Source organism: Anguilla anguilla, chromosome 4 (genome assembly GCF_013347855.1).
Source record: "Anguilla anguilla isolate fAngAng1 chromosome 4, fAngAng1.pri, whole genome shotgun sequence".
Lineage (NCBI taxonomy): Eukaryota > Metazoa > Chordata > Actinopteri > Anguilliformes > Anguillidae > Anguilla > Anguilla anguilla.
Genome location: NC_049204.1, coordinates 67,314,444 through 67,340,099, shown reverse-complemented (window position 1 = coordinate 67,340,099; position 25,656 = coordinate 67,314,444). Strand labels below are relative to the sequence as shown.

The window sequence follows — 25,656 nt, the reverse complement described above, 5'->3', positions numbered from 1 at the left end:
CACACACACACTCACACAAACACACACACACACACACACACGCTACACAAGCGCAAACAAACGCACTGCACATGCACTACACATACGCAAATACACACACACATACACACAGTAGAACATCCAGAGAGCAGCAGGACAATTCTGGAATTCTGGCTCTGTACAGAAATTCCTCCAGGGTGGTGTGAAATGTCTTCTTACAGCTTTGTAAACCAGCCTGTGTGTGTGTGCACGTGTGTGTGTGTGCGTGTGTATGTGTGTGTGTGTGTGTGTATGTGTGTGTGTGTGTGTGTGTGTGCGTGTGTGTGTGTGTGCATGTGCGTGTGAGTGTGTGTGTGTGTGCGTCCGTGCGTGTGTGTGTGTGTGCGTGCGTGAGTGAGTGAGTGAGTGAGTGTGCGTGTGTGTGTGAGTGAGTGAGTAAGTGTGTGTGTGTGTGAGTGAGTGAGTGAGTTAGTGTGTGTGTGTACGCGTGTGCGTGTGTGTGAGTGTGTGTGTGTGCGTGTGCGTGTTTGTGTGAGTGAGTGAGTAAGTGTTTGTGTGTGTGTGTGAGTGAGTGAGTTAGTGTGTGTGTGTGTGTGCGCGTGTGTGAGTGTGTGCGTGTGTGTGCATGTGTGTCTGAGTGTGCGTGTGTGCGTCCGTGAGTGAGTGTGCGTGTGTGTGTGCGTGTGTGTGTGAGTGAGTAAGTGTGTATGTGTGTGAGTGAGTGAGTGAGTGAGTGAGTGAGTGAGTGTGTGTGCGTGTGTGTGTGAGTGAGTGAGTGTGCGTGTGTGTGTGTGTGAGTGAGTGAGTAAGTGTGTATGTGTATGAGTGAGTGAGTGAGTGAGTGAGTGTGCGTGTGCGTGTGTGTGTGAGTGAATGAGTAAGTGTTTGTGTGTGTGAGTGAGTGAGTTAGTGTGTGTGTGTGTGGTGGAGTGCAGGGTGGTCCTGTTGAAAGCTGCTGGTCTGCATTGGGCCGCTTAGGAGGCAGGTCTGAGGGCGGTTTCTGTGTCTGCAGCGCAATCACCCGCAAGCAGAGCCGCACGCCGCGCATCGCCTCCGACTCAGAGATCCAGGGCTCTAAAGACGCCGTCATCCAGGACCTGGAGAGGAAGCTGCGCTTCAAAGAGGAGAGGATCAGCAACGGCCAACAGGTGTGTGTGAGAGTGTGTGTGTGAGTGTGTATGTGTGTGTGAGTGTGAGTGTGTGAGTGTGAGTGTGTGTGTGTGAGTGTGTGTGTGAGTGTGTATGTGTGTGTGTGTGACTGTGTGAGTGTGAGTGTGTGTGTGAGTGTATGTGTGTGTGTGTGTGTTGGGGGATTCAGTAACATGCCATTAACATTGATTAATGTGTGCTTCCTCTCACCCCAGAAAATCATTAAGTACATTCTATCACATACATATATACACTATATACACCCCCACACTAGTAGGAATGCCAGTTAGGAAATTGTGAATTAAATAACTTATAGCACTCAGAGAATGCCAGTTGAGGACGAGACTGGGTCTGTAGCTAATGTGGATAAGCTCATATCATATCTGTGAAATTCTTGTGGATCAGCTCGTACAGTATCTGTGAAGCCCCTGTGGAACAGTTCATACTGTATCTGTGAAACCCCATTGGACCAGTTCATACTGTATCTGTGAAACCCCATTGGACCAGCTCATACTGTATCTGTGAAACCCCATTGGACCAGCTCATACTGTATAAGCCCCATTGGACCAGCTCATACTGTATCTGTGAAGCCCCATTGGACCAGCTCATACTGTATCTGTGAAGCCCCATTGGACCAGCTCATACTGTATCTGTGAAGCCCCAGTGGACCAGCTCATACTGTATCTGTGAAGCCCCATTGGACCAGCTCATACTGTATCTGTGAAGCCCCATTGGACCAGTTCATACTGTATCTGTGAAGCCCCAGTGGACCAGCTCATACTGTATCTGTGAAGCCCCATTGGACCAGCTCATACTGTATCTGTGAAGCCCCATTGGACCAGCTCATACTGTATAAACCCCATTGGACCAGTTCATACTGTATCTGTGAAGCCCCAGTGGACCAGCTCATACTGTATCTGTGAAGTTCCATTGGCCAGAAATTTAGCCTCTACCTGTTGCCATGGTAATGGTAAGTTGAGACGTGTCAGACGGGTTCACGCTGTGCCTCTGCATTATCAGCATCCACACCCTTTATTGACATATTTACACTGCATTTATACATGTTATTAATGCCTGTAATCTGCGTGTGTGTGCACTGGGTATGAGTGTGTGTGTATGAGGGTGTGTGTACACTGAGTATGAATGTGTGTATACCGGGTATGAGTGTGTGTGTGTGTGTATGGGTGTGTGTGCACTCACACAGTAACGGCTCACTGACCCAGTAATGGTGCTTGCAGAGGCTAACCTATGAGGAGAAGATGGCCCGCCGGCTGCTTGGGGCTGACAGCGCTGCCACTGTGTTTAACATGCAGGAGTCAGAGGAGGAGCCTGCCACCCAGGTACTGTCAATCACACACGCACGCGCTGTCAATCACACACGCACGCGCTGTCAATCACACACACACGCGCTGTCAATCACACACACACGCGCTGTCAATCACGCACGCGCTGTCAATCACACACGCACGCGCTGTCAATCACACACACGCGCTGTCAATCACACACGCATGCGCTGTCAATCACACACGCACGCGCTGTCAATCACACACACGCGCTGTCAATCACACACGCATGCGCTGTCAATCACACACGCACGCGCTGTCAATCACACACGCACGCGCTGTCAATCACACACACGCGCTGTCAATCACACACACACGCGCTGTCAATCACGCACGCGCTGTCAATCACACACGCACGCGCTGTCAATCACACACACGCGCTGTCAATCACACACGCATGCGCTGTCAATCACACACGCGCTGTCAATCACACACGCACGCGCTGTCAATCACACACACGCGCGCTGTCAATCACACACGCGCTGTCAATCACACACGCACGCGTTGTCAGTCAAACACGCGCTGTCAATCACACACACACGCGCTGTCAATCACACACGCACGCGCTGTCAATCACACACGCACGCGCTGTCAATCACACACACATGTGCTGTCAATCACACACGCACGTGCTGTCAGTCAAACACGCGCTGTCAATCAAAAACGCATGCGCTGTCAATCAAACACGCACTGTCAATCAAACACGCATGCCCTGTCAATCAAACACGCATGCACTGTCAATCAAACACGCGCTGTCAATCACACACACACGCACTGTCAATCAAACGCGCTTTCAATCAACGCGGTTCCACCTGGACTCTGAGTGCCACCTTACTGTGTGTGTGTGTGTGTGTGTGCGTGTGAGTATGAGTGTGTGTGTGCGCGCATGTGTGAGTATGAGTGTGTGTGTGTATGTGTATATGTGTGCACGTGTGTGTGTGTATGTGTGTGTATACATGTGTGTGTGTGTGCGCGTGTGTGTGAGTATGAGTGTGTGTGTGCATCAGCACTGAGCCAGTGGCAGTGATGGGCTTGATGTGTGGGGGTAATGGTGGGTAACTGAGTTGTCATCGCTCATACCTGTTATGCAGGTTTATGTAAGCAGGTAAGGTTTGCACCTGTGTGTGCACACTGGCCTTATCCCAGCATACCATGTGACCGCAATGTGCTCTGCCAGCGTCCATGCAGTTCTCCTGCAGATCCGTGTGCTTCTCTCTCCACAGGACTGCAGTTCCCCTGACATAGACTCTGTTCCTCAAAAGGTCATGACCCCCCCTCCCCCCACCCTTCAGCGCGTGATTTACACCAATCACAGAGACTGTGCTGTGATCTGCACCAATCACAGAGACTGTGCTGTGATCTGCACCAATCACAGAGACTGTGCTGTGATCTGCACCAATCACAGAGACTGTGCTATAATTTCCACCAATCACAGAGACTGTGTGAAAACGCACCTGTGCACAACACGCTCTCACACTGATGACTGCAGCGTGAAGCACCGGACTCAAGCACGTCCTGGCACCTGTCCACAGATCAGTCACCATGGCAACATTTATCACACTTATAAATCATTATCCCGTGTGTTCCTGGCACACACAGAAATACAGTATATACATATATATGCATATAGATGGATATGTATATATTTATGCATATATGTTTATGTGACTATACAGGTAGACATATATGTATGTATTTATTTGGAAGGTGGATATGATATCAAGGTGGGCTTAGATTGTCTTCCCTGTCAATCACTACACATTTGAGACAGCTGATTGGTCCCAGAATGTTTTTGTGGTGGAAGAAGAGCAGGTGACAGCACATGCAGGTGGCAGCCATGGAGTTGGCCCTCAGGCTCTTAGCCGAATCCTGCAGTGTTCTGTGGGGCAGGAACGCAGTGCAGAATGTTTCATATGAAGCAGCCATTTTTCCTTTTATCCTGTCATTTTGACATCTGGAATTTCAGAGCCACAAAGCCATGATTTACCAGCAGACGTTTCACCAGAAAAGCCGGCCTGCTTCTGTACTGCCACGTGCTCTGCCCTACAGTACTGCATCTACCACTAACACTGTGTGTGTGTGTACACTGTGTGTGTGTGTGTGTACGTGTGTGTGTTTGTGTGTGTGTGTGTGTACACTGTGTGTGTGTACATGTGTGTGTTTGTGTGTGTGTACACTGTGTGTGTGTGTGTGTGTGTACACTGTGTGTACAGTGTGAGTGTGTGTGTATGTGTGTGTTTGTGTGTGTGTGCGTGTGTATGTACACTGTGTGTACACTGTGTGTGTGTACGTGTGTGTGTGTGTGTGTGTGTGTGTACACTGTGTACAGTGTGAGTGTGTGTGTATGTGTGTGTTTGTGTGTGTGTGCGTGTGTATGTACACTGTGTGTACACTGTGTGTGTGTACGTGTGTGTGTGTGTGTGTGTGTACACTGTGTGTACAGTGTGAGTGTGTGTGCATGAATGCATGTGTGTGAGAAGCCGTCCGTCTGTCCTGCAGCCTGTAATGTACTCAGTCCTCTCTCGCTGCGTTTGCTCCCTGCTTGCACACAGGAAAACTCACACACACAGTGGATGAACACACTGCAACTTTATTTCTTCTGTGCTGATTTCTGTGTGTGTGCGTGCGTGCGTGCGTGCATGTGTGTGTGTGTGTGTGTATGTGCGTGCGTGCGTGCGTGCGTGTGTGTGTGTGTGTGTGTGTGTGTGTATGCGTGTGTGTGTGTGTGTGCGTGTGTGTGTTCATACTGCAGGAGTACAAGGTGTCCAGCTTTGAGCAGCGTCTGATCAGCGAGATAGAGTTCCGTCTGGAGCGCTCGCCCGTTGAAGAGTCTGATGATGACGTCCAGCATGACGAGGATGCTCCTGGACAGCAGGTGGCGCCGCTCTTCTCTCAGAAGCTGAAGCACTTCAAGGTGTTCGAGGGCATGCCTGTCACCTTCTCCTGCAAGGTCGCGGGGGACCCCAAGCCAAAGGTGCGACCCTGGCATTCACATGACCCCACCGGCACTGCACCCGCGATAGTGTGGCAGTGTGTGACCTCTGACCTCTGACCCCATGTCTCCGCGTGCACCCGCGATAGTGTGGCAGTGTGTGACCTCTGACCCCATGTCTCCGCGTGCACCCGCGATAGTGTGGCAGTGTGTGACCTCTGACCCCATGTCTCCACGTGCTCCCGCGATAGTGTGGCAGTGTGTGACCTCTGACCTCTGACCCTATCTCTCCGCGCAGATTTACTGGTTCAAAGACGGGAAGCAAATCTCCAAGCGCAGCGAGCATTACCGTATCAGCCGCCAGCCGGACGGGACCTGCTCCCTGCACACGGCCGCCGCCTCCATCGACGACGACGGAAACTACACCGTCATGGCCAGCAACCCCGAGGTAACCGGGCGTCCCCATAGCAACAGTCACCACTGAGGGCCTGGGCTGTCAGTACGGGTGTGCATTATTCGCTATACAGGTACTCCCACAGTCCACACACATGCAGGTAGGCTGATTGGAGGCTCTAAATTTCCACTATGAGTCTGCGAGTGAATTGTCCAGGGTGTATTGCTGCCTCATGCCAAGTGCATGCTGGGATAGGCTCCAGCCTCCCTGACCAGAAATAAGCAGGTCAGGTAATGGATAGATGGACACTAGAAGCTGACCTGAGGTCAGTGGTAAAAAAGGAAGTGAGTGGTCAGGAGCAGGAAGTAAGTAAAACTGTGTTCAGCGTCCAGAGTTCCCACACCCTGGTGGTGACCTCACCACACCCCACACCTCCCAGCAAAGACATTAATCACAGCTTCTGAGGAAGGGGGGGAGTGTGTTCCATGCAGTGCGTTCTCTTTTTCAGTGGGATTTGCCTGTTGACCTTCAGTCCCACTGTATAATTAGTGCAGTGTTGGAAGAGCCCAGTTCTGGCCGTATTTGAGAGCTTGCACTGTATTCAATTGATGGCAGTAGAGCCAGGGCATCTGCATAGTGTATTTCTTTGTCCTGAAGTTTTCCAGTTAATTTATGTTGTGGTTCATCTGTGCTGGAAACACATTTACATATTTTTTCTCCCATTTTAAATTTCTGGGTTGTTTCTTGCAGATAGTTTTTTAATAAGCTTTACCTCTGTCTGTCCTTCTGTCTGTCTGTTTGTCTTGCTCTCTCTCTCCCTCTCCCTCCCTCTCTCTTTCTCTCCCTCCCTCTCTCTCTCAGGGAAGGACTAGTTGCACAGGGAGGATGATGGTTCAGGCAGTAAATCAGAGAGGGAGAAGCCAGAGATCCACGCCTGGACACATCCGCAGGTTCTGAAACCCTTCCCAAACTCCTCAGCCTGTGTGCGTGTGTGTGTGAGAGTGTGTGTGTGTGCGTGCATGCGTGCCTGTGTGTGTGTGTGTGTGAGTGTTTATGTGTGTATGAGGGAGGAGGGTGGAGTCATGATGTCACCTGTTGGATCTGCCTGTTGAATGACAGGTCTTACTCACCTATGAGTCATAGTAGCTCTTGATTTTCTGATTAGTCAGATAAGACAACCAGATCCTCTCCCCCCCTCACCCCCCTCCCTCTCTCCCCCTAAACCGCCCCCCCCCCCCCCCCCCCTCAGGCCGCGCTCCCGCTCCAGAGACAGCGCTGAGGAGGACGGTAATATTCAGGAGCGCCACTTCCGCCCTCACTTCCTGCAGGCGCCGGGTGACTTAATCGTGCAGGAGGGCCGGCTGTGCCGCATGGACTGCAAGGTGAGACCACGCCCCCTGCGCCAGTCACACAGGAGGCCCCTCCTCCAGGGCCCAGCTGGGCCACACTGGGCCAAACAAGACCAAACAGATACTGATGACTTTGATGTGGGGTACAGTGAAGTACTGAAGAGTCTGGTGTGGGGTACAGTGTGGTACTAAAGAGACAGTTGTGGGGTACAGTGAGGTACTGAGGGGTCAGGTGTGGGGTACAGTGAGGTACTGAAGTCTGGTGTGAGGTGTGGTCTGTGTGGCTCCGGTCTGCAGGTGAGTGGGCTGCCCACGCCAGACCTGATCTGGCAGCTGAACGGGCAGACCATCCGGCCTGACAGCGCCCACAAGATGCTGGTGCGGGAGAACGGGGTGCACTCGCTGGTCATCGAGCCTGTCACCTCCAGAGACGCCGGCGTGTACACCTGCATCGCCAGCAACCGCGCCGGACACAACTCCTTCAGCCTGGAGCTCATCGTAGCAGGTACACATGCACGCACACATGCACACGCACGCACGCACGCACACACACGCACACGCACGTACGCATGCACACGCACACGCACACGCACACGCACGCACACACACACGCACACACGCTGCTCTATGCCCCTCCCTCCACAGCCAAAGAGATGCACAAGGCCACTCCCCCTAACTGCTCTATGCCCCTCCCTCCACAGCCAAAGAGATGCACAAGGCCCCTCCCCCTAACTGCTCTATGCCCCTCCCTCCACAGCCAAAGAGATGCACAAGGCCCCTCCCCCTAACTGCTCTATGCTCCTCCCTCCACAGCCAAAGAGATGCACAAGGCCACTCCCCCTAACTGCTCTATGCCACTCCCTCCACAGCCAAAGAGATGCACAAGGCCCCGTCTTTCATTGAGAAGCTCCAGAACACGGGCGTGGCCGAGGGGTACCCCATTCGCCTGGAGTGCCGAGTGTCCGGGGTGCCCTACCCCCAAATCTTCTGGAAGAAGGAGAACGAATCCCTCACTCACAACACGGACAGAATCAGGTGAGACGCACGCCGACCAATCACAGAACAGAGAAATACCACCCAGCCACGCACAGACCAGTCATAGCTCTAAGAAAGATAGAAATGCTACACACTGACCAATCACAGGCCAGATGGTAATAATATAATTTCTCTAAAAGGTAGGTGTCATCCCTCCTTCACACATATAGCCCAGCGGAGTGAGTGGTGCTGCATCTGTTTTATGAGATTAGTGATCACACTGGAGGCAGGCTGTACAAGGTACTGAAAACAGGGGCACCAATAATTCAGACACCGTTTCAGGAAATAATGTGATTACTTATTTTACAAACTCTGAGCAATTGTGTCAATATGAAATTATTTCATTATTGAGCATGTGATATAGTTACTTACCTGTGCTGTTATACAAACTTTTTCACTCGTATATATCAATAATACTGGAGCATACTGAACTGAATTATCTGTGATTCGAGCTCATTTATGAGTGTGAAATCTGCTGGAGGAGGCTTGTGCATTTCCCCATGCTGTATCTATCTGTGAGTACTTATCAGGAAAAACTGATCTCCCAACATCTCCCTCTCCATCCCAGCATGCATCAGGATAACCACGGCTATATCTGCATGATCATTCAGCCCGCCACTAAAGAGGACGCTGGCTGGTACACCGTCTCCGCCAAGAACGAGGCGGGCATCGTGTCCAGCACCGCCCGCCTGGACGTGCACGGTGAGTCCGCCAATCATGCGCTGCTTCCCTCAAACCCAGCACTCTGTAACTCAGCGCTCTGAAACCCAGCGCTCTGTAACTCAGCACTCTGTAACCCAGCGCTCTGAAACCCAGCGCTCTGTAACTCAACGCTCTGTAACCCAGCACTCTGTAACCCAGCACTCTGTAACCCAGCACTCTGTAACCCAGCGCTCTGTAACCCAGCGCTCTGAAACCCAGCGCTCTGTAACCCAGCGCTCTGAAACTCAATGCTCTGAAACCCAGCGCTCTGAACACGTCACTGGAAAAGCTGAAATACAGAAGACTATACCTCTACTTACCTCTAAATACTGAGAAAAATGTTGTTATCCTAAATACGTGATTATTCCATAGACATAAGACAACCATCAGTAAAAATATTTCTGAACAAATTTATGATACATATTTTGCAGTTTGTTCAGTGCAATATATTTTAGTAAGACAAGAGCCTTCTCTCTAAAAAGCAAAAGAGAATTTAAAATGTATGCAAAAAAATTAATGAATGATGATTTTTCCATTTAGATACATGCTTATCAACAATTGATGAATATAACATAAATTATTTAAAAAACTGGAAAGTTCACTTCTAAGTATGTGATTTTGCATTGCAGAGGTATTCAAAATAATTTATAATTGATGGATATGTGGAAATATCCACACAAAAAAATGTATACATTTATGATGGAAATGTATTTATCTGGAAAAACTACAAAATAACAATATACATAATCATATAGCCTTACCTCCTAAAGGTGATAAAATCAGTTATCATGTGGATGTGTTTTCTCTGTCTGTGAATATAAATAAATCATAAAATGTGTCTGAAGACATTGATGATGCTAAATATATTTCAAAAATACTGTCGTCTTATCTCCAAAAAGTGTGGAAAAAAATTTATATATGTGATGAATATGAAGAAATACATTTATCCAAAATGTTTGTCATAAGGATTTTCTTTAATGTATTTCACTGGAAAAACAAAAACACGTAAGACTATAGTCTTACCTCAAAAAAGTGAGAAAAATTGATTTATCCAAATTATGAGATTTTTCCATTTTGTTTAATGAGAGATCATACATAATTGATACATTTTAGGAAATACAGCCATGAAAATATTTTGAACACATTTATGGTGCAAAGTGTATTTTTCTGAAAAAAACTGCAAAATACACAGGACTATAATCGTACCTCCAAAAATGTCTAAAAATTATCAAAAAAATATTTTTCCATTTAGATGATGGTTGAAAGATTATCTACATATGATTAATAAACAAAATAATTCAGAGAAAGGTTTTTGACACATCAATGACAAAAGAAAAATGTATTTCACTGGAAAAACTTAAAATATATAAGCCTGTTGTCTTTCCTTAAAAATGTTTTTAAAAATGGCATCTTAAATCTGTTTTACATAAATATGTAAAAAATTATTTTGCACTACAAAATACACAAAAATGTATTAAAATGTACTAAAATGAACAAGAATAGTTTTATCTCCAAAAAGTGAGAAAGTTGAGTGCTTCTGAATAGGTGATTGTTTTCATCCATGAAATAGCATTTGCTGTACATTTAAGGAACATGAAGAAATGCAACGAAGAAAAGGACTTTAAACACATTTATGATGCAACATATTTTACTGAAAAACAAAGATGCTAAATATGTGCTATTTCCATTCAGATAGATAAAAGAACATCTACATTTAATGAATATGACTAAATAAACCAGAGAAAATGTATTTGAAGACATGTATGATGAACAATGAATTTGACAATGCAGGAAATAAATCAGAGTAGAGAACACTATAGTCTTACCTCCAAAAATGGAAAAAATGTACTTCTCCTAAATATGATATTTTATATTTTGGAGGATGAAAAGCCTTTACCTGCATGGAATATGTAGAAATACCTCACATAAAACATTTTAGTACATTTGATGAATGTGAAGTAATTAAATGAAATATTTAACAAAGAATTGTTACTGAGAAAACTGCAATGTGCAAAACTGCTATGTGCAAATTTCCATAAGGGTGCAGAAATTGAGTTATACTGAATGTGTTTTCCCATGTAAACAGAGTAGAGATTATCTACATTTGATGAAAATGATTAAACAAATCAGAAAAATTTCTATGAAGTCATTTACCATTTAAAAAAGTATATATATTTTGCTGGAAATACTGCTAAATATGACTGCACTCAATGTATTTTAAAATAACCTCCAAAACAAACTGGAAAAATTAGTGGTCCTAAATGTATTTTTTCATTCAAAGGGTTGAGAAATTTGATAAGAAAATTGATCAAAGAGGAGGTGTTAGAAGATATGAATGTTGAAGAACGTATTTAACAGAAAACTGTTTCTGAAATTACTATCATCATTGCTTTTAAAAAGTGAAAAAGAAATCCTAGATATGTAATTTTTTTCATTTTATAGGATGATCTATATCTACATTTGCTCAATATGTAATTTAAAATGTATTTTCTTTTTTTACATTATTTATAGCAGTTGTGTCACAGAGACTAAACTGTCTTACAAGTGACCAGAATGCATTTGTATCCCAGACCATCTGACAAATGCGTTCTTATTTATGCATTATTTTCTAAGTCAATTCAGGAAGTTAATTAAAATTCATGAAAGTTCATTAAATTAAAATTGCTCATGAATTGTGGCTGGTTGAATTAATTCAGTGGACTTGAATTGACTTCCTGATTTGACTGAACTAAAATGGAATGGATCCCAGCCTGGTTCTGTGGGTGGGTGGTGGGGGGGGGGGGCAGAGATGATTGACAGCTGGTGTCCCCTCCCCCTCCCCAGCCCAGTGGCAGCAGTCCCACACCCCAAAGCCCAGGAAGGTGCGGCCGTCGGCCAGTCGCTACGCGGCCCTCACCGAGCGGGGCCTGGACGTCAAAGCCGCCTTCTTCCCCGACTACAGCCCCGCCCAGCAGCCCGGGGGATTGGTGGAGAGTGATGACCTGTAGAGACCAGCAGGGGGCCCCCTCACCCCCGCCCTGCCCAGCCCAACCCCCGCTTCCCTCCCCTCCTGTCCCGCTCTCTTCTTCTCTCACGGGGGTTCAGTTCTCTTGCTTTATCTGTCAGGAAAGGTGTGGAATAAGCAGTGCTGGCACACAGACTCTGCTCTCCAAGATGGATGACCAGAAGCCCTCGTCACATGACCTGCCTGCCGTCTTGTAGTCCTGCCCAGCACAGCACAGCACAGCTCAGCCCTGCACAGCGTGTGTGTACTGGACACGCGTCCTGACGTCACTCTCTCAACATGCCTCTGAATCCCAGGTTTCTATGCATGCTGCTTAAAATAAAGAAAGAGGGAAAAGGGGTGTTTTTATATGCTTCTGTGCCTGCATCAGCTTCACTGCACCATGCACGGGCTGCAGGAACTCAGGAGGAAGGTGATGATGATGATGAAGACCGTGTCTCCTGTCCTGCGTGTGTGTGTTGTGGGGGAGCACAGAACACTCCAGCTGTGTCTTTCAGTGTTTTTGGTAAAAACCAGGAGTGATGTGGTTGCAGTGTAGTCATGACGACACTGTCCCTTTTACAATGTGGGTGTAGCACAAGTGCCTTTGACCTTTCTGAACACTGTGTAAGTTTTAAGGCTGAGGGATTTCTTTTATTTTTAAAAATAATAAAAAGTGTAAGTAGCGTCTAGTTTTGCATGTTACCGAGGTGCCATTTTAATACTCCGCAGTCACAGCTGCAGAAGTGATGTATCTTATCTAAGCTCTGAGGATCTTTGCTTACTTCCCTTTAGGGAGGTACCACTTGGGGGCGGGGGGGGGGTCAGATAAATCTGCCGTAATGTATCCCCCAGTTGTGCTCTGCGTGCTGGGGGCCTGGGGGGGCGGGGGGGATGGACACGGCAGCACGAGGCCGGCCCTTCTCATTCGTGTTTGTCTCGTGGTCGCTCAGGAGAAGCAGAAGCAGGTGAAAACGGAAACGGAACGTTGCTGGAATGGTGCGCGGTTTGGCAGTGGGGCGGCGTCGCTGCGGTAAGGAGAGATTGACAGGCACGTGGACAGGAGGGTGAGGGTGAGGAAGCAGTGAGGTCAGCAGCCTTAAATACCGCTGGTTAGCGTGACGCTATCCGAAGCCAGCACCGGGCCTTTCACCAAAACGCCCTCTTACCAAACTATCGGCAGTTAGCAGCCCGTCCATGCGCAGGCCGTCCTGACTGGCTCTTTCAGACCCATCCACAGCAGTCAGGCTGTAAGAAACATCAGCGCTGGCCCAGAATAAACACGCTCTCACCCACAGGTTAACATGGGGCTGTGAACAGCCGTCACATTTAAAACCATCAGAAATGCCAGCGGGCAGTTAGCCCCTGCAGCCATGGCCTGGTCTGTGGGGCTGTGTGTCTGTGGGTCTGTGGGTCTGTGTGTCTGCAGCCATGGCCTGGTCTGTGGGGTGTGTGTCTGCAGCCATGGCCTGGTCTGTGGGGCTGTGTGTCTGCAGCCATGGCCTGGTCTGTGGGGCTGTGTGTCTGTGGGGTGTGTCTGCAGAGGGAGCCGCTCTTTGGCATGCCAGGGTAAACCACGCCCACAGGCTCAGCTGAAACCCTGGCGCTGTGTTCAGGAGAAATGAGCATGCTGTGGAGGGACTGCCCACAGAGGAGGACGATGATGAAGATTACGCCAACCATAACCTTGTTCTGATGTTTTATTCCTTAGACTGAGGTCAGATACGAAATATCGTTTCAAGGGTTCTTGTGTGGGTATACCCCACTCTGTGGAATGGGGAGTTTTTGTGGGTATACCCCACTCTGTGGAATGGGGAGTTTTTGTGGGTATACCCCACTCTGTGGAATGGGGAGTTTTTGTGGGTATACCCCACTCTGTGGAATGGGCGGGTTCTTGTGTGAGTGTACCCCACTCTGTGGAATGGGGGCCCTTTATTTTTGTATGAGAGAAACACAGTTTAGCACAGCATATATGTAATTTATATTTTATTCTCCTGCCTTTGTTGATAACTTTCCAGAAACTATCTTAGTTAAGCCTTTCCCTTCATCTCTTTTTTCAAACATTTTAAGCTGGTCTATTTCAAATATGATGCCTACCAGTATCAGTTATATAATGCCATGACAGATCAAACTGGCATGTTTATTATTATTATTATTATTATGATGATGATTATCTGTGCACTTGCTGTATTCTTTGGTACTATGGAGACCCCAACATTAGCATGACCTAAAGGAGTACAACGCTCATCAGTCACTTAGTACTTAACCAACAGTTATATCTTTGCTCACAAATCATGTATGTCATTAAGTTCATGTATTTTTTTACATACCAGTTTAACACAGCTTCTGCTAATCTGTTAACCACCGTCTCCCTTCTGTCTGTTACCGAGCAACATGGTCCAGCCAAATACGGTCACTTATTTTCACATTTTATTATCACGCCTTCATACGCCACTGACTGTGCCTGTGTATGGACTGCTAATGATTTTAAGGTTTTAATTACCGTAATAAAAGGAGTCTCTGGATGACTGATGGCTGCTGAATGGGGTACTGATGTTCATCTCCCGCCACTGACACCTAATGCCCTGAAACACTCACGTACCCATTAAACCTGCCCCAACACGACGCACTGCCCCCGTCAAATAAAAGGGGGGGGGGGGGGGGGGGGGCAGAGCCAGTGTATAAGGGAGGGAAATCCCCCATTATCAGTTTAATAGTAACAGACGGCCCTAAAAGTGGTGCTAAATGAGGTAATACACAAATGAAAAATATAATTGTTGATTTAAAAAAAATATGCTTTTAGATTTTTGTTACACCTTTTTTTCTATCCTAGTAGGCACTTCTCTGTCAGAACAGCTGCTTAAATTAAAAAAAAAATTTCATGAACTCATTAAGCCCTATTTTCAGCCATTTTACACATCATTATCCTGTGAAAAATGTATATAAATTTTTTTATTTTCCATTTCACCATTGCTAATATCCCTGGTGACCAGCGCTTCAAAAATATTTCAGCTTTTTTCATCAAAATTGAAGATATTTTTTGCTGTGTTCAGCCATTTCCGCATTACACCTTTTAGAATGTAATGGTGCTGGATTCCACAAAACAGGATTATCGCAGTACAGCCCATAGGCCTCAGACACCACACATTCTCTACCAGCTGTTCAGCCCCGCCCTCAAACTCCATCTGGAGGAACCCGGAAACGCCTAAATCACAGCCTGTATCAAATATGAGAAAGAACATAAACACGGAGACACAGAACAGTCTTAGACAGTTACACATTTTAATGTCATAATGAAGGTACAGACATTAGACTGACTGTCATAGTGAGGGCATGACATAGTGATTGTGTTGTCACAGTAAAAACACAGCAGTGATTGTGATGTCACAGCGAGGGTAGGGCAAAGTGCTGAACTCAGTAGTAATGTTGTGCAGAGAGCATGAACGCTTTTTCTTTCACTGAACCTCCTCTAGAACACAGCAGGAGCACAAGACCTCAAACTGTTTATTAAAGCTGACTGAACACCAAAACCTGAACACTAAGGACCCTTTATCACAACACCAGAGCCAAGCATTCCACAGCAGCTTCACCTCCAGAAGAGCGGGTATTTATTCGTTATAAAGGCCCAGTCACAGCATGTTCCTCTGGGCCGGTGTTGCCACTCCCATAATCCCTCAGTCTCCACTGTAATCCCCCCAATCAGCCGGCACTCCCACGGGAGGGGGGAGCTCTACATGGCCAATTGCAGCCCTCCGTCCACCAGCAGCACCTGCCCTGTCACGTAGGGCGTCTCCAGGAGGAAGAGCACCGCCTGTGCCACCTCCTCCGGCTCGCCGAATCTGCCCAGCGGGACGCCCCGAACAAGCTCCGCCTCCTTCAGCCCCGCCGTCATGTCTGTGCGGATATAACCTGTGGGAGGGACGGAGAGAAAATGCAGATGCACAGAGAATCAGAGAGATGCACAGGGACACACAGAGATGCACAGAGACACGCAGAGAATCAGAGAGATGCACAGGGACACACAGAGTAGCACAGAGAATAACAGATGCACAGAGAATCACAGAGATGCACAGGGACACAGAGTAGCACAGAGAATAACAGATGCACAGAGAATCACAGAGATGCACAGGGACACAGAGTAGCACAGAGAATCACAGAGATGCACAGGGACACACAGAGTAACACAGAGAATCACAGAGATGCACAGACTTTGGGGAGACACATTTTGGGGAGAAGTCGGGTCCCCTACCTGGAGCCAGCAGGTTGACGCGGATGCGGCGCGATGCCACTTCTCTGGCGAGCGAGCGGGTGAAGCCCTCCAGCCCTGCCTTAGAGGCGCTGTAGACACACTGCCCTGCATGCCCCTTCTGCCCTACAACCGACCCTGCACACAGAACAGACACCCTCAGCACAGACACATCCTACAGAACACACACACCCTACAGAAAAGACACACCCTCAGCACCAATACACCCTCACCACAGACACACCCACAGCACAGACCCTGCACACAGCCCAGACACCCACAGCACAGACAGGCCCACAACACAGACCCTACACATAGCACAGACACCCTCAGTACAGACCCAGCACACAGTATAGACACCCTCAGCAGACCCTGCAATCACCACAGACACCCTCAGTACAGAACCTACACACAGCACAGACACCCTCAGTACAGACCCTACACACAGCACAGACACCCTCAGTACAGACCCCGCACACAGCACAGACACCCTCAGCACAGACCCTACACATAGCACAGACAGGCCCACAGCACAGACCCTACATGGGTTCTCTCCCTCTGGCCTACAGGACACTGAGATGGAGCTTAATGCCCATATAAGGGCAGGAGAGGGAACAGCAGTGTCATAACGACACGACCAACAGCAGAACGGAACATTCTGGTTTCCTGTCTGGAGAAACTGGAACGCAGGAAACCACGGAGATCTCAGCTGACCGTGGCGTATTCCCTAAAAACGAACCGCTACACCTCCACTGCCACCTCCTGGCCATTTGTTGTACTGCAGCGCCTTTCAGCCGCTGTAACTCTGTAAAACAACACTGACACTTCCCACCCAAAAATATGAGTGTGTGTCTGTGTGTGGGTGTGTGTATGCACTTGTGTACGTGTGTTTGTGCAAAAGACTGAGTGAGTGTATGTGTGTGAGGGTACATTTACATGCGTGTGTCTATGCACATGTACCCTCAGTCACAGCATGAGTGCTGACCTACGTTGACGATGGCCCCGCCCTGTTTGTGCGCGTGTATCCACGGTAACAGGATGAGTGCTGACCTATGTTGACGATGGCCCCGCCCTGTTTGTGCGCGTGTATCCACGGTAACAGGATGAGTGCTGACCTATGTTGACGATGGCCCCGCCCTGTTTGTGCGCGTGTATCCACGGTAACAGGATGAGTGCTGACCTATGTTGACGATGGCCCCGCCCTGTTTGTGGAGCATGCTCCGAAGCGCTGCTCGGCAGGTGAGCATGGTCCCCAGCAGGTTGGTGTGGAGCACAGACACCATGTCCCCCTGCGCTGCTCTCAACAAGAGCCCATCCCTGAGAGGGGGGGGGAGGGGGGAGGGAGGGGGACACATACACCAAACACACACACATATATATATATATATATGCATGTATGCACAGATCAATCAAACTCTATTGCCTCTCCAACGTGATCATCATGATTTTTATAAAACCTGTTATATTTTAATTTTCGTCTCGCACGTACACACACACACGCACACACACGCATGCACACACACACGGATGCACATGCACACGGACGCACATGCACACACACACACACACACGCACACACCTGTTGACACCTGCAGCGTTGACCAGGTAGCGGAGGTTTCCGCAGGTTTTCTGTATGCTCTGGAAGGCTTCCTGCACCTCCTGCTCCCTGGAGACATCACAGCCCAGAGCCAGGTGCTCCCCTGGGGGCCAGAGTCCCACAGCGTGAACCCCAAAAACCCCCACCTCCAAACTCCTAACCCCTCTGACCCCCACCCCCAAACTCCTAACCCTCTGACCCCCTAACCCATGACCCCTGACCCCCTCAGTCCTCCTCCGTACTCCTGTACTGTGGTCAGGAGATGGACAGACACAGAGGCAGGGGTGGCGAATACTCCATTTCAGACCAGTGGATTCCAAAGACGTTCACAGATAAAGCCCTGCAGAACCTCTCCCAGCTGAAGGCCTCTTTCAGCTCACGGCCTGAAACGGCAGAGAGGAAGGGAGCCGCCCCCCAGGCCTGTTCAGTGGCCCCCCAGGCCTGCTCAGTGAGCCCCCCCAGGCCTGCTCAGAGAGCCCCCCAGGCCTGCTCAGTGGCCCCCCAGGCCTGCTCAGCGGAGCCCCCCAGGCCTGCTCAGCGGGGCCCCCCAGGCCTGCTCAGAGAGCCCCCCAGGCCTGCTCAGCGGGGCCCCCCAGGCCTGCTCAGTGGAGCGGCGGCTGCAGGTGTGGTGTGGGCGGGGCTTAACGGCGATGTGCGGTGTTGTGTGGGCGTGGCTTAATGGTGCGGCGTGGTGGGTGTGGTACCTCCGGCCAGCGTTGCCACAGCAGCTTGTGCAGCTTCCAGGTGTCTGGAAACCACGGCAACCCTGTGACCTCGAGCAGCCAGCAGCTGTGACACAGCTCGGCCAATCCCGCGCGAGCCCCCAAACACCACGGCCAGCTCTGACATCACAGCCCCAACCTGGAAACAGAGAGAATGTCCCTGCAGTGGGGTGGTCTTACTCCACACACACACACACACACACACACACAGAATGTCCCTGCAGTGGGGTGGTCTTACTCCACACACACACACACACACAATGTCCCTGCAGTGGGGTGGTCTTACTCCACACACACACACACACAAACACACACACAGAGAATGTCCCTGCAGTGGAGTGGTCTTACTCCACACACACACACAGAATGTCCCTGCAATGGGGTGGTCTTACTCCACACACACACACACACAGAATGTCCCTGCAGTGGGGTGGTCTTACTCCACACACACACACACACACAAACACACACACACAGAGAATGTCCCTGCAGTGGAGTGGTCTTACTCCACACACACACACACACACACACACACACACACACACACACACAGAATGTCCCTGCAGTGGAGTGGTCTTACTTATTTGGTGAAGCTCAGGAAAGACTACACTACAGTAAAAGTAACCCGCGCAACATGGCGGAGGGCACGCCCATATTCTGCGCAGATCCGCTGGGCTTTACGGATTGGCTGATATCTTGGGGTCATCAAACACAACCACGCGCCACAAACCCAATCCAGTTAATGTTGTTTTTCCGCAAATGAATACTGGACTGGACTGTAGAACTTCAGAGGATATATTTTCACTACATTTTTTACTGTTGCAGTATATACAAGTAGGCTGCAAGACACCAGTATACCGGGTATTTGTTCTTCGGGTAGTTATCGCGATAATGCTATGCGTTTGCTTTCAGTCTGTCCTGTTGTTCTGTTAGCTCACGTTAGATAGCTGCAATTTAGATGTAATTTTAGCTGTGCTAGTTAACATAATACTTTTCGCTAGTTTCTCTCGAAAAACAAAACCCAATAGTTTACACACGCTAATACGACAGTAGCATATCTTGATTCGCTAGGTTAGCTATTTGTATCAATAGTTAGCCAGCTTGCTAAAGTTATATCGTCAACGTTATTCACAACCGCGGACCAGGTTTAAATGAGCAAGTCAAAGAATTGAACCCGCATTTCCTGCCACAATTAAACAAACATATCATGGTTATTCAGCGGTCGTTATGCAGTGTAAAATTTCTTAGATGGTACCCACTACGTTCTCAAAAGAAAGTACCTGTAAGCTAGTCCAAGTGCACGACCGCCATCACTGTTTATGTTGTGTAGTTCAGCATTGAACCACGGGGCGGCGCCCGAGATTCGCAGATAGCAGGGCACGAGTGTCGCTTCAGATAACTGAACACAACAGGCCAACTTTCAGAAAGTGAAGGAGTGCGTAGGGCTGCTCTTTCAAATGCGACAGACTGCGCAATTGTCCTAACGATTTTTTTTTAAATTAAAAAATATATATTATTTAACTACTCATGTGGATGAAACTTAATCTGGTGCCCAGATAGGCTACTGGCATCGTTTAACTTGTCGGTCCTTTCAAGTGCAAATCTGTAACTAAACGGATTGTGCCTTCTTTTACTCCACTTGATTTTTGTCTTACAATTCTGTGCAGCCTCCATCCACGCTTTCCTTACTACTGGTAATATCTTCTGTCTTGTGCGGAAATGTATTATTTAAAGACATTTTAAACGAATTAAGAAAAAAATGGCACTGATGACGCTGTTTTCTTTGTTCTTTACGGGTGCTGCGCAGCGCTGAAATAATTCTGCCCCCCACGGCTGAATCCTTAAGCAGATGGTAGCCAGTGCACGGGCCGATAGACACGCCACGCTGCCCGCTGTCCTGTCCCGTGGGTCTGTCTGGGTCTCGTTTCTACGCCTCATATGCTAATATGTCGTAGTATTCTCACACCTCGATGACACGCGTTGATTATTAGATACTGTAAGCGTTGGTTTTCCGTCGTCACGTTTTCAGAACTGGTGATTTTTTTCTTCTTCTTTGAGACTATTATACCAGTGATAAACAGCTTATGTTATCAATACAAACAATGGTGCAATGATGAGCAAATATTAATTTATGCAATTTTATTTTTGATTTGTGTCTGTAGCCTACTGAGACACGAGACCCTGCCATGTGACTTCGGCAACTTAATGTATTCGGTTCCGCGTGCTGACACCGCTCGGAGGCTTTGTTCCTTTTGGGCAAGTTTAAGAGAGTCGTCATGGCAACAGGATCCGACGCCGCTGCCGGGAGTTCATACTGCGTGGATCAAAGGAGGAGCGCACGAGCGCGAGATTTCCAAGGAAATATTGCGCGGGAAGCGTTTCGAACAGCGGTGTCTTTGAAGATGAATCACAACGAAGCCTCAGCGCAGTAAAACCCATAGTGCCCTGTAATCTTTCAAAGAAGCAGAACTCCGGTATCGATTATTAATATTCATATTGAAAATGAGAGGAAAAACAAAATTATTCAATCTGATGTTAGCCCTACTCAAAACAAAAATACAGATCCTAGAAAAAAGACTGATTACCAACATCTTAGATTGGCTTTTATTTGAAAGAAAATCCGCTTGATTAATTTAAATAAATAAATAAATAAATAAATAAATAAATATAATTTATGGGCTGCTAAGGGCAGTCAACCCCTAGCCGCTGTAGAAATACGGAGACTGCAGGATTATGTGTAATCCCAAACCACCCTGAAAAGGCACACGTATGTAAGGGATAATCTGGGACGAGCTCTGTGTTTTTAAACTGGGGGATACAGGGCCGTCTGTCTGTGGTAATCCGAGTTTGGACTGGGTTTGTCCCGCCAGCAGCATTATTCCACCCTACAAACCACAGATTGTGAAGGAGCACCTTTTTTTTTTTTTTCAGTACAGAACAATGTTAATCATATTTTCTCCTATTTCTTTAGCCAAGAAAAGCTTTTAACCAGGAAACACTACATTTTATTTCAGTTTGTATTTTACACAATTTCTTTCCAATTTGACATCCTGTTCCTTTGCGTTAAATTGTTACCTTATTATTTAATCCTGTTTCAACATGATTTTGGGTTATCTTTGGGAACATGAATGCAGTAATGGAACTGGAAATGGGGAGGGAGGGAAAGGGAGGGGGAGGTGAGAGGGGGGAAAGGGGAGGGAGAGGTGAGAGGGGAAAAGGAGGGAGAGATTGAACAGCCTGCTTGTTCGTTCAGACACCCACAGGCTGCGTTTCCTTATTTTCGAACTCATTTCTGTTACACTTGTGCTTTCCCAAAAACAGACATGAAATTACATTACAAGCAAAAAAACTGGATACAAATGTGGAAACCATTCGCTTTTATTATCATAATTATCATTAATGTTACAAAATGTGCTATCTCTTCCAATGCTTTACAATGTTTTGCACATAAATTGTGTCAAACATCTAGAGGATGCCAGCATTTTCGTAGCAGAGCTAACTGTAGAACATCTATTAAATCTATGTAAAAAGAATAATAAAGAAATTTAAAAAATCAAGTTGACTTGGCAAAGGCGCACATGTTAAGAGAACACTAGCGCCCCCTTGTGTTCTACCAAGGCAGGGCATTACAGAACAATAAAACAAACGCAGGTTTGTTTTCCAAAATAAGAGCATGAGCCAGCAGCGAACATCACGATTGTGTGTGCACATGTGATCCTGTGCTTTACAGCCTGTTGTGTGTGCACGTGTGATCCTGTGCTTTACAGCCTGGCATCGACAGCAATAAAAGGTAAATTGACAACCCTCACATGTAGCGTGTAAAGTAACCATGGTTACAGGTAAGAGGCAGGGAGACTCACGGACAGATAGACAGCATTGTGCAGAGCTGCATCAGGGCGTGGTCAAAGGTTGAAAACAGCAACAGCAGTAACCAACCCAAAGACAGTGCATGCACCCTGTGCCATTAACCTGGGGGAAGGTCGTCATGGTTACCACCCACACTCCCGAAGACAAGGGACAAAAACCACATGCTGGAGCCCACCCCCCACACCCCCCCCCCCCTTCCAGCCCACACCCAAAAACAGCAAACACCTTCATCACATACATCAGCCATAGAGTGGATCCCCATGTTTCTGAAACACACACCAGTACACACATCTTTACATCTGAGGAGTACATCCACAGCAAAACGCAAAAACCCAAAACCAGCTGAACCCCCCAAACCATTAATGATGGGCTTTTCAAAGCAAGTGTTTGGCACTTAATATCCAGGCAGTGTTTTCAATTCAGCAGTAAGCGGCAACTCAACTGTTTGCTGAGTGAACTACTTAATGACATAATAATAATCTCAACTCAAACACAAGGTCTAACGGTGCAAACCTGTCAATGTCAACCCCAGACCAGCAGCCCAACAGCTCAGTTAAATTTACAAATGGTCAGTTCACAGGTGGGGGGGCAGCTGCCCCCCGCCCCCCCTCGGATTTATTGTGCTTTAAACAATTACAAAACAAACGGTACCCAGTGTCACCCAGCTACCAGTCATCATATTCAAGTCTACTTAACAGTCACATGACACAAATCACTGAGTCTGTGTACAGCAGAATCCACCGACCACCACACTAACACAGGAATAAAAATACAAATAAACAGCCTGTGTTTCAGAGTTTAAAACGAGAAACAAACGAGACGCGTAAAAGCTGTAAGAGAAGCATGTGGACATGAGCGTTCTGATTGGCCCCACCCCTCGTCCCTGCACCGTTCTGATTGGCCCCGCCCCTCGTCCCTGCGCCATTCTGATTGGCCCCGCCCCTCGTCCCTGCACCGTTCTGATTGGCCCCGCCCCTCGTCCCTGCACCGTTCTGATTGGCCCCTCCCCTCGTCCCTGCGCCTCTGTGATTGGCCCCGCCCCTCGTCCCTGCGCCGCTCTGATTGGCCCCATCCCTCGTCCCTGGAGGGGGAGGCTCAGCAGGATCCCCCCCCTCAAACACCCGATTAAACTCCCGTCCCGTCAGAACGACTGCTTCTGTAGAAATCATGAGAACATAAATATGAATATATTAATATATATATACTTTAAGGGCCAGAACTGCTCTGAGCACAGAGGTGTTGCTCCATGAGAGTGGAACTGAATGAGCAGCTGCAGGTTTGGCCACCTAGCAACCAATTTCATAGGTAATTATACATACAGGAGTATTAGTAACTTTGATCTAATGGAGTGTACTTTCATTGATTAAAAAAATAATAAAACCACTATCTGTTCACCTAATAAATTAACAGCGAGGCCATCCCACAGTGCTTTGCTCCACCGGCCATGGGACCTGATCCCAACCCTAACCACACCAGCTACAGCCTCTCTGACTGATCCCAACCCTAACCACATCAGCTACAGCCTCTCTGACTGATCCAGGGTCGGTGAAGACTGAAGCGCTGTGCAGGATCCGTTTCTCCTGCAGGTACTGTGGCCCCCAGGACCAGGGTAGAGTAGCCCTGCAGACACTGTGGCCCCCAGGACCAGGGTAGAGTAGCCCTGCAGACACTGTGGCCCCCAGGACCAGGGTAGAGTAGCCCTGCAGACACTGTGGCCCCCAGGACCAGGGTAGAGTAGCCCTGCAGACACTGTGGCCCCCAGGACCAGGGTAGAGTAGCCCTGCAGACACTGTGGCCCCCAGGACCAGGGTAGAGTAGCCCTGCAGACACTGTGGCCCCCAGGACCAGGGTAGAGTAGCCCTGCAGACACTGTGGCCCCCAGGACCAGGGTAGAGTAGCCCTGCAGACACTGTGGCCCCCAGGACCAGGGTAGAGTAGCCCTGCAGACACTGTGGCCCCCAGGACCAGGGCAGAGTAGCCCTGCAGACACTGTGGCCCCCAGGACCAGGGCAGAGTAGCCCTGCAGACACTGTGGCCCCCAGGACCAGGGTAGAGTAGCCCTATAGACACTGTGGCCCCCAGGACCAGAGTAGAGTAGCCCTACAAACACTGTGGCCCCCAGGACCAGGGTAGATTAGCCCTATAGACACTGTGGCCCCCAGGACCAGGGTAGAGTAGCCCTGCAGACATTGTGGCCCTAAAGGATCAGAGTTAAGCAGCAATGCCCTACAGCTCTCACTATATTAACTAAATTGACCCTTTTTTAAACCTAAGGCAAAACATGAAAATAAGTTAGATTTATAAAAATCACTATTGCTATAAACAGTTTGTCTTGCTTGATCTGTGACTCATTGATTCTTCGAAGGCATTTTGCTTATATACAGTAAAGTGGGAAACATTAAAAGGCACACAATTAACACGTCAAATGTTACAGACCTCAAATAAAATATTTGAAAAAAGAAATTAAATGAAAAACTACTGTACTGCGCCCCATTCTGCTGTCTATTCATAGCATTAGTAGTGTGTGTGTGTATATAGTGTGTTGCAGTATGTGTGTTACGGTGTGTGTATAGTGTGTAACAATGTGTGTGCTTGACGGTGCGTGTATAGTGTGTTAGTGTGTGTATAGTGTTACAGTGTGTGTATGGTGTTAACACATTGTAACACACTCTTTGTATGATGTGTGTTACAGTATGTGTTACGGAGTGAGTTACGGTGTGTGTTACAGTGTGTTACGGAGTGTGTGTTGCGGTGTGTGTTACAGTGTGTGTGTGACGGTGTGTGTTACAGTGTGTGTGTTACGGTGTGTGTTACAGTGAGTGTTACAGTGTGTGTTAGGGAGTGTGTCCAAGTGTGTGACGGTGTGTCTTACAGTGTGTGTGTTACGGTGTGTTACAGTGAGTGTTACAGTGTGTGTGTGACGGTGTGTGTTACAGGTTGTGTTACAGTGTGTGTGACGGTGAGTGTTACAGGGTGTGTGTGACGGTGTGTGTGTTACAGTGTGTGTGTGACGGTGTGTGTTACAGTGTGTGTGTGACGGTGTGTGTTACAGTGTGTGTGTGACGGTGTGTGTTACAGTGTGTGTGATGGTGTGTGTTACAGAGTGTGTTACAGTGTGTGTGATGGTGTGTGTTAGTGTGTTATATGCTCAGTACGAAGCTCCCAGGGAACAGGCCGGTCCTGCCGTTTCTCTGCAGTGTCCCTTTAAACCAGCCGTCCTCTCTCTTCTTGTGCACAAACACGATGTCGCCCTCCTTCAGTTCCAGCTCTGCCTCGCTCTGCGGGGGGTAGGACACCACCACCCTGTACCTGCAGGACCACACACAACCGCACACGGTCAGGACCACACACAACCGCA

At 48.2% G+C, this 25,656-nt stretch overlaps 4 protein-coding genes across 4 annotated transcripts in view; 2 read left to right on the top strand and 2 right to left on the bottom strand.

Annotated features, from left to right (window-relative positions):
- palld (palladin, cytoskeletal associated protein) overlaps positions 1–14,395 on the top strand; it is a 67,691-nt gene extending 53,296 nt beyond the window's left edge. The window contains 11 exon segments of the mRNA XM_035415063.1: positions 992–1,127; positions 2,367–2,468; positions 3,695–3,733; positions 5,224–5,445; positions 5,702–5,851; positions 6,659–6,747; positions 7,047–7,179; positions 7,444–7,651; positions 8,016–8,181; positions 8,750–8,883; positions 11,707–14,395. Of these exon segments, the coding sequence (XP_035270954.1) occupies positions 992–1,127; positions 2,367–2,468; positions 3,695–3,733; positions 5,224–5,445; positions 5,702–5,851; positions 6,659–6,747; positions 7,047–7,179; positions 7,444–7,651; positions 8,016–8,181; positions 8,750–8,883; positions 11,707–11,870 (1,543 nt within the window). The 3' untranslated portion in view covers positions 11,871–14,395.
- LOC118225964 (tripartite motif-containing protein 16-like) overlaps positions 1–25,656 on the top strand; it is an 890,716-nt gene that overhangs the window by 258,126 nt on the left and 606,934 nt on the right. The gene's annotated exons all lie outside the window — the stretch shown is intronic.
- On the bottom strand, positions 15,138–19,860 carry cbr4 (carbonyl reductase 4). Its single transcript, XM_035415278.1, has 6 exons — positions 19,712–19,860; positions 18,414–18,570; positions 17,692–17,812; positions 17,293–17,429; positions 16,116–16,250; positions 15,138–15,775 (listed from the first exon to the last, which is right to left on the bottom strand). Exons 2-6 carry the CDS (start codon positions 18,556–18,558, stop codon positions 15,597–15,599), a joined length of 717 nt encoding a protein of 238 aa, XP_035271169.1. The 5' UTR covers positions 18,559–18,570; positions 19,712–19,860; the 3' UTR covers positions 15,138–15,596.
- Positions 25,437–25,656, bottom strand: part of sh3rf1 (SH3 domain containing ring finger 1) — a 17,181-nt gene continuing 16,961 nt past the window's right edge. Inside the window, 1 exon segment of the mRNA XM_035415075.1 lies at positions 25,437–25,607. Coding sequence (XP_035270966.1) covers positions 25,439–25,607 — 169 coding nt within the window. The 3' untranslated portion in view covers positions 25,437–25,438.

What these genes read in the sequence shown, in the direction of transcription:
- cbr4 (XM_035415278.1), bottom strand. Translation starts at nt 18,558, where the DNA reads ATGTCAGAGCTGGCCGTGGTGTTTGGGGGCTCGCGCGGGATTGGCCGA. An exon ending in CGGGGCCATCGTCAACATAG is followed by an intron (nt 16,251 to 17,292) that starts GTCAGCACTCAT and finishes TTCTGTGTGCAG; the next exon opens with GGTCGGTTGTAGGGCAGAAG. An exon ending in CGTCAACCTGCTGGCTCCAG is followed by an intron (nt 15,776 to 16,115) that starts GTAGGGGACCCG and finishes TCCCTCCCACAG; the next exon opens with GTTATATCCGCACAGACATG.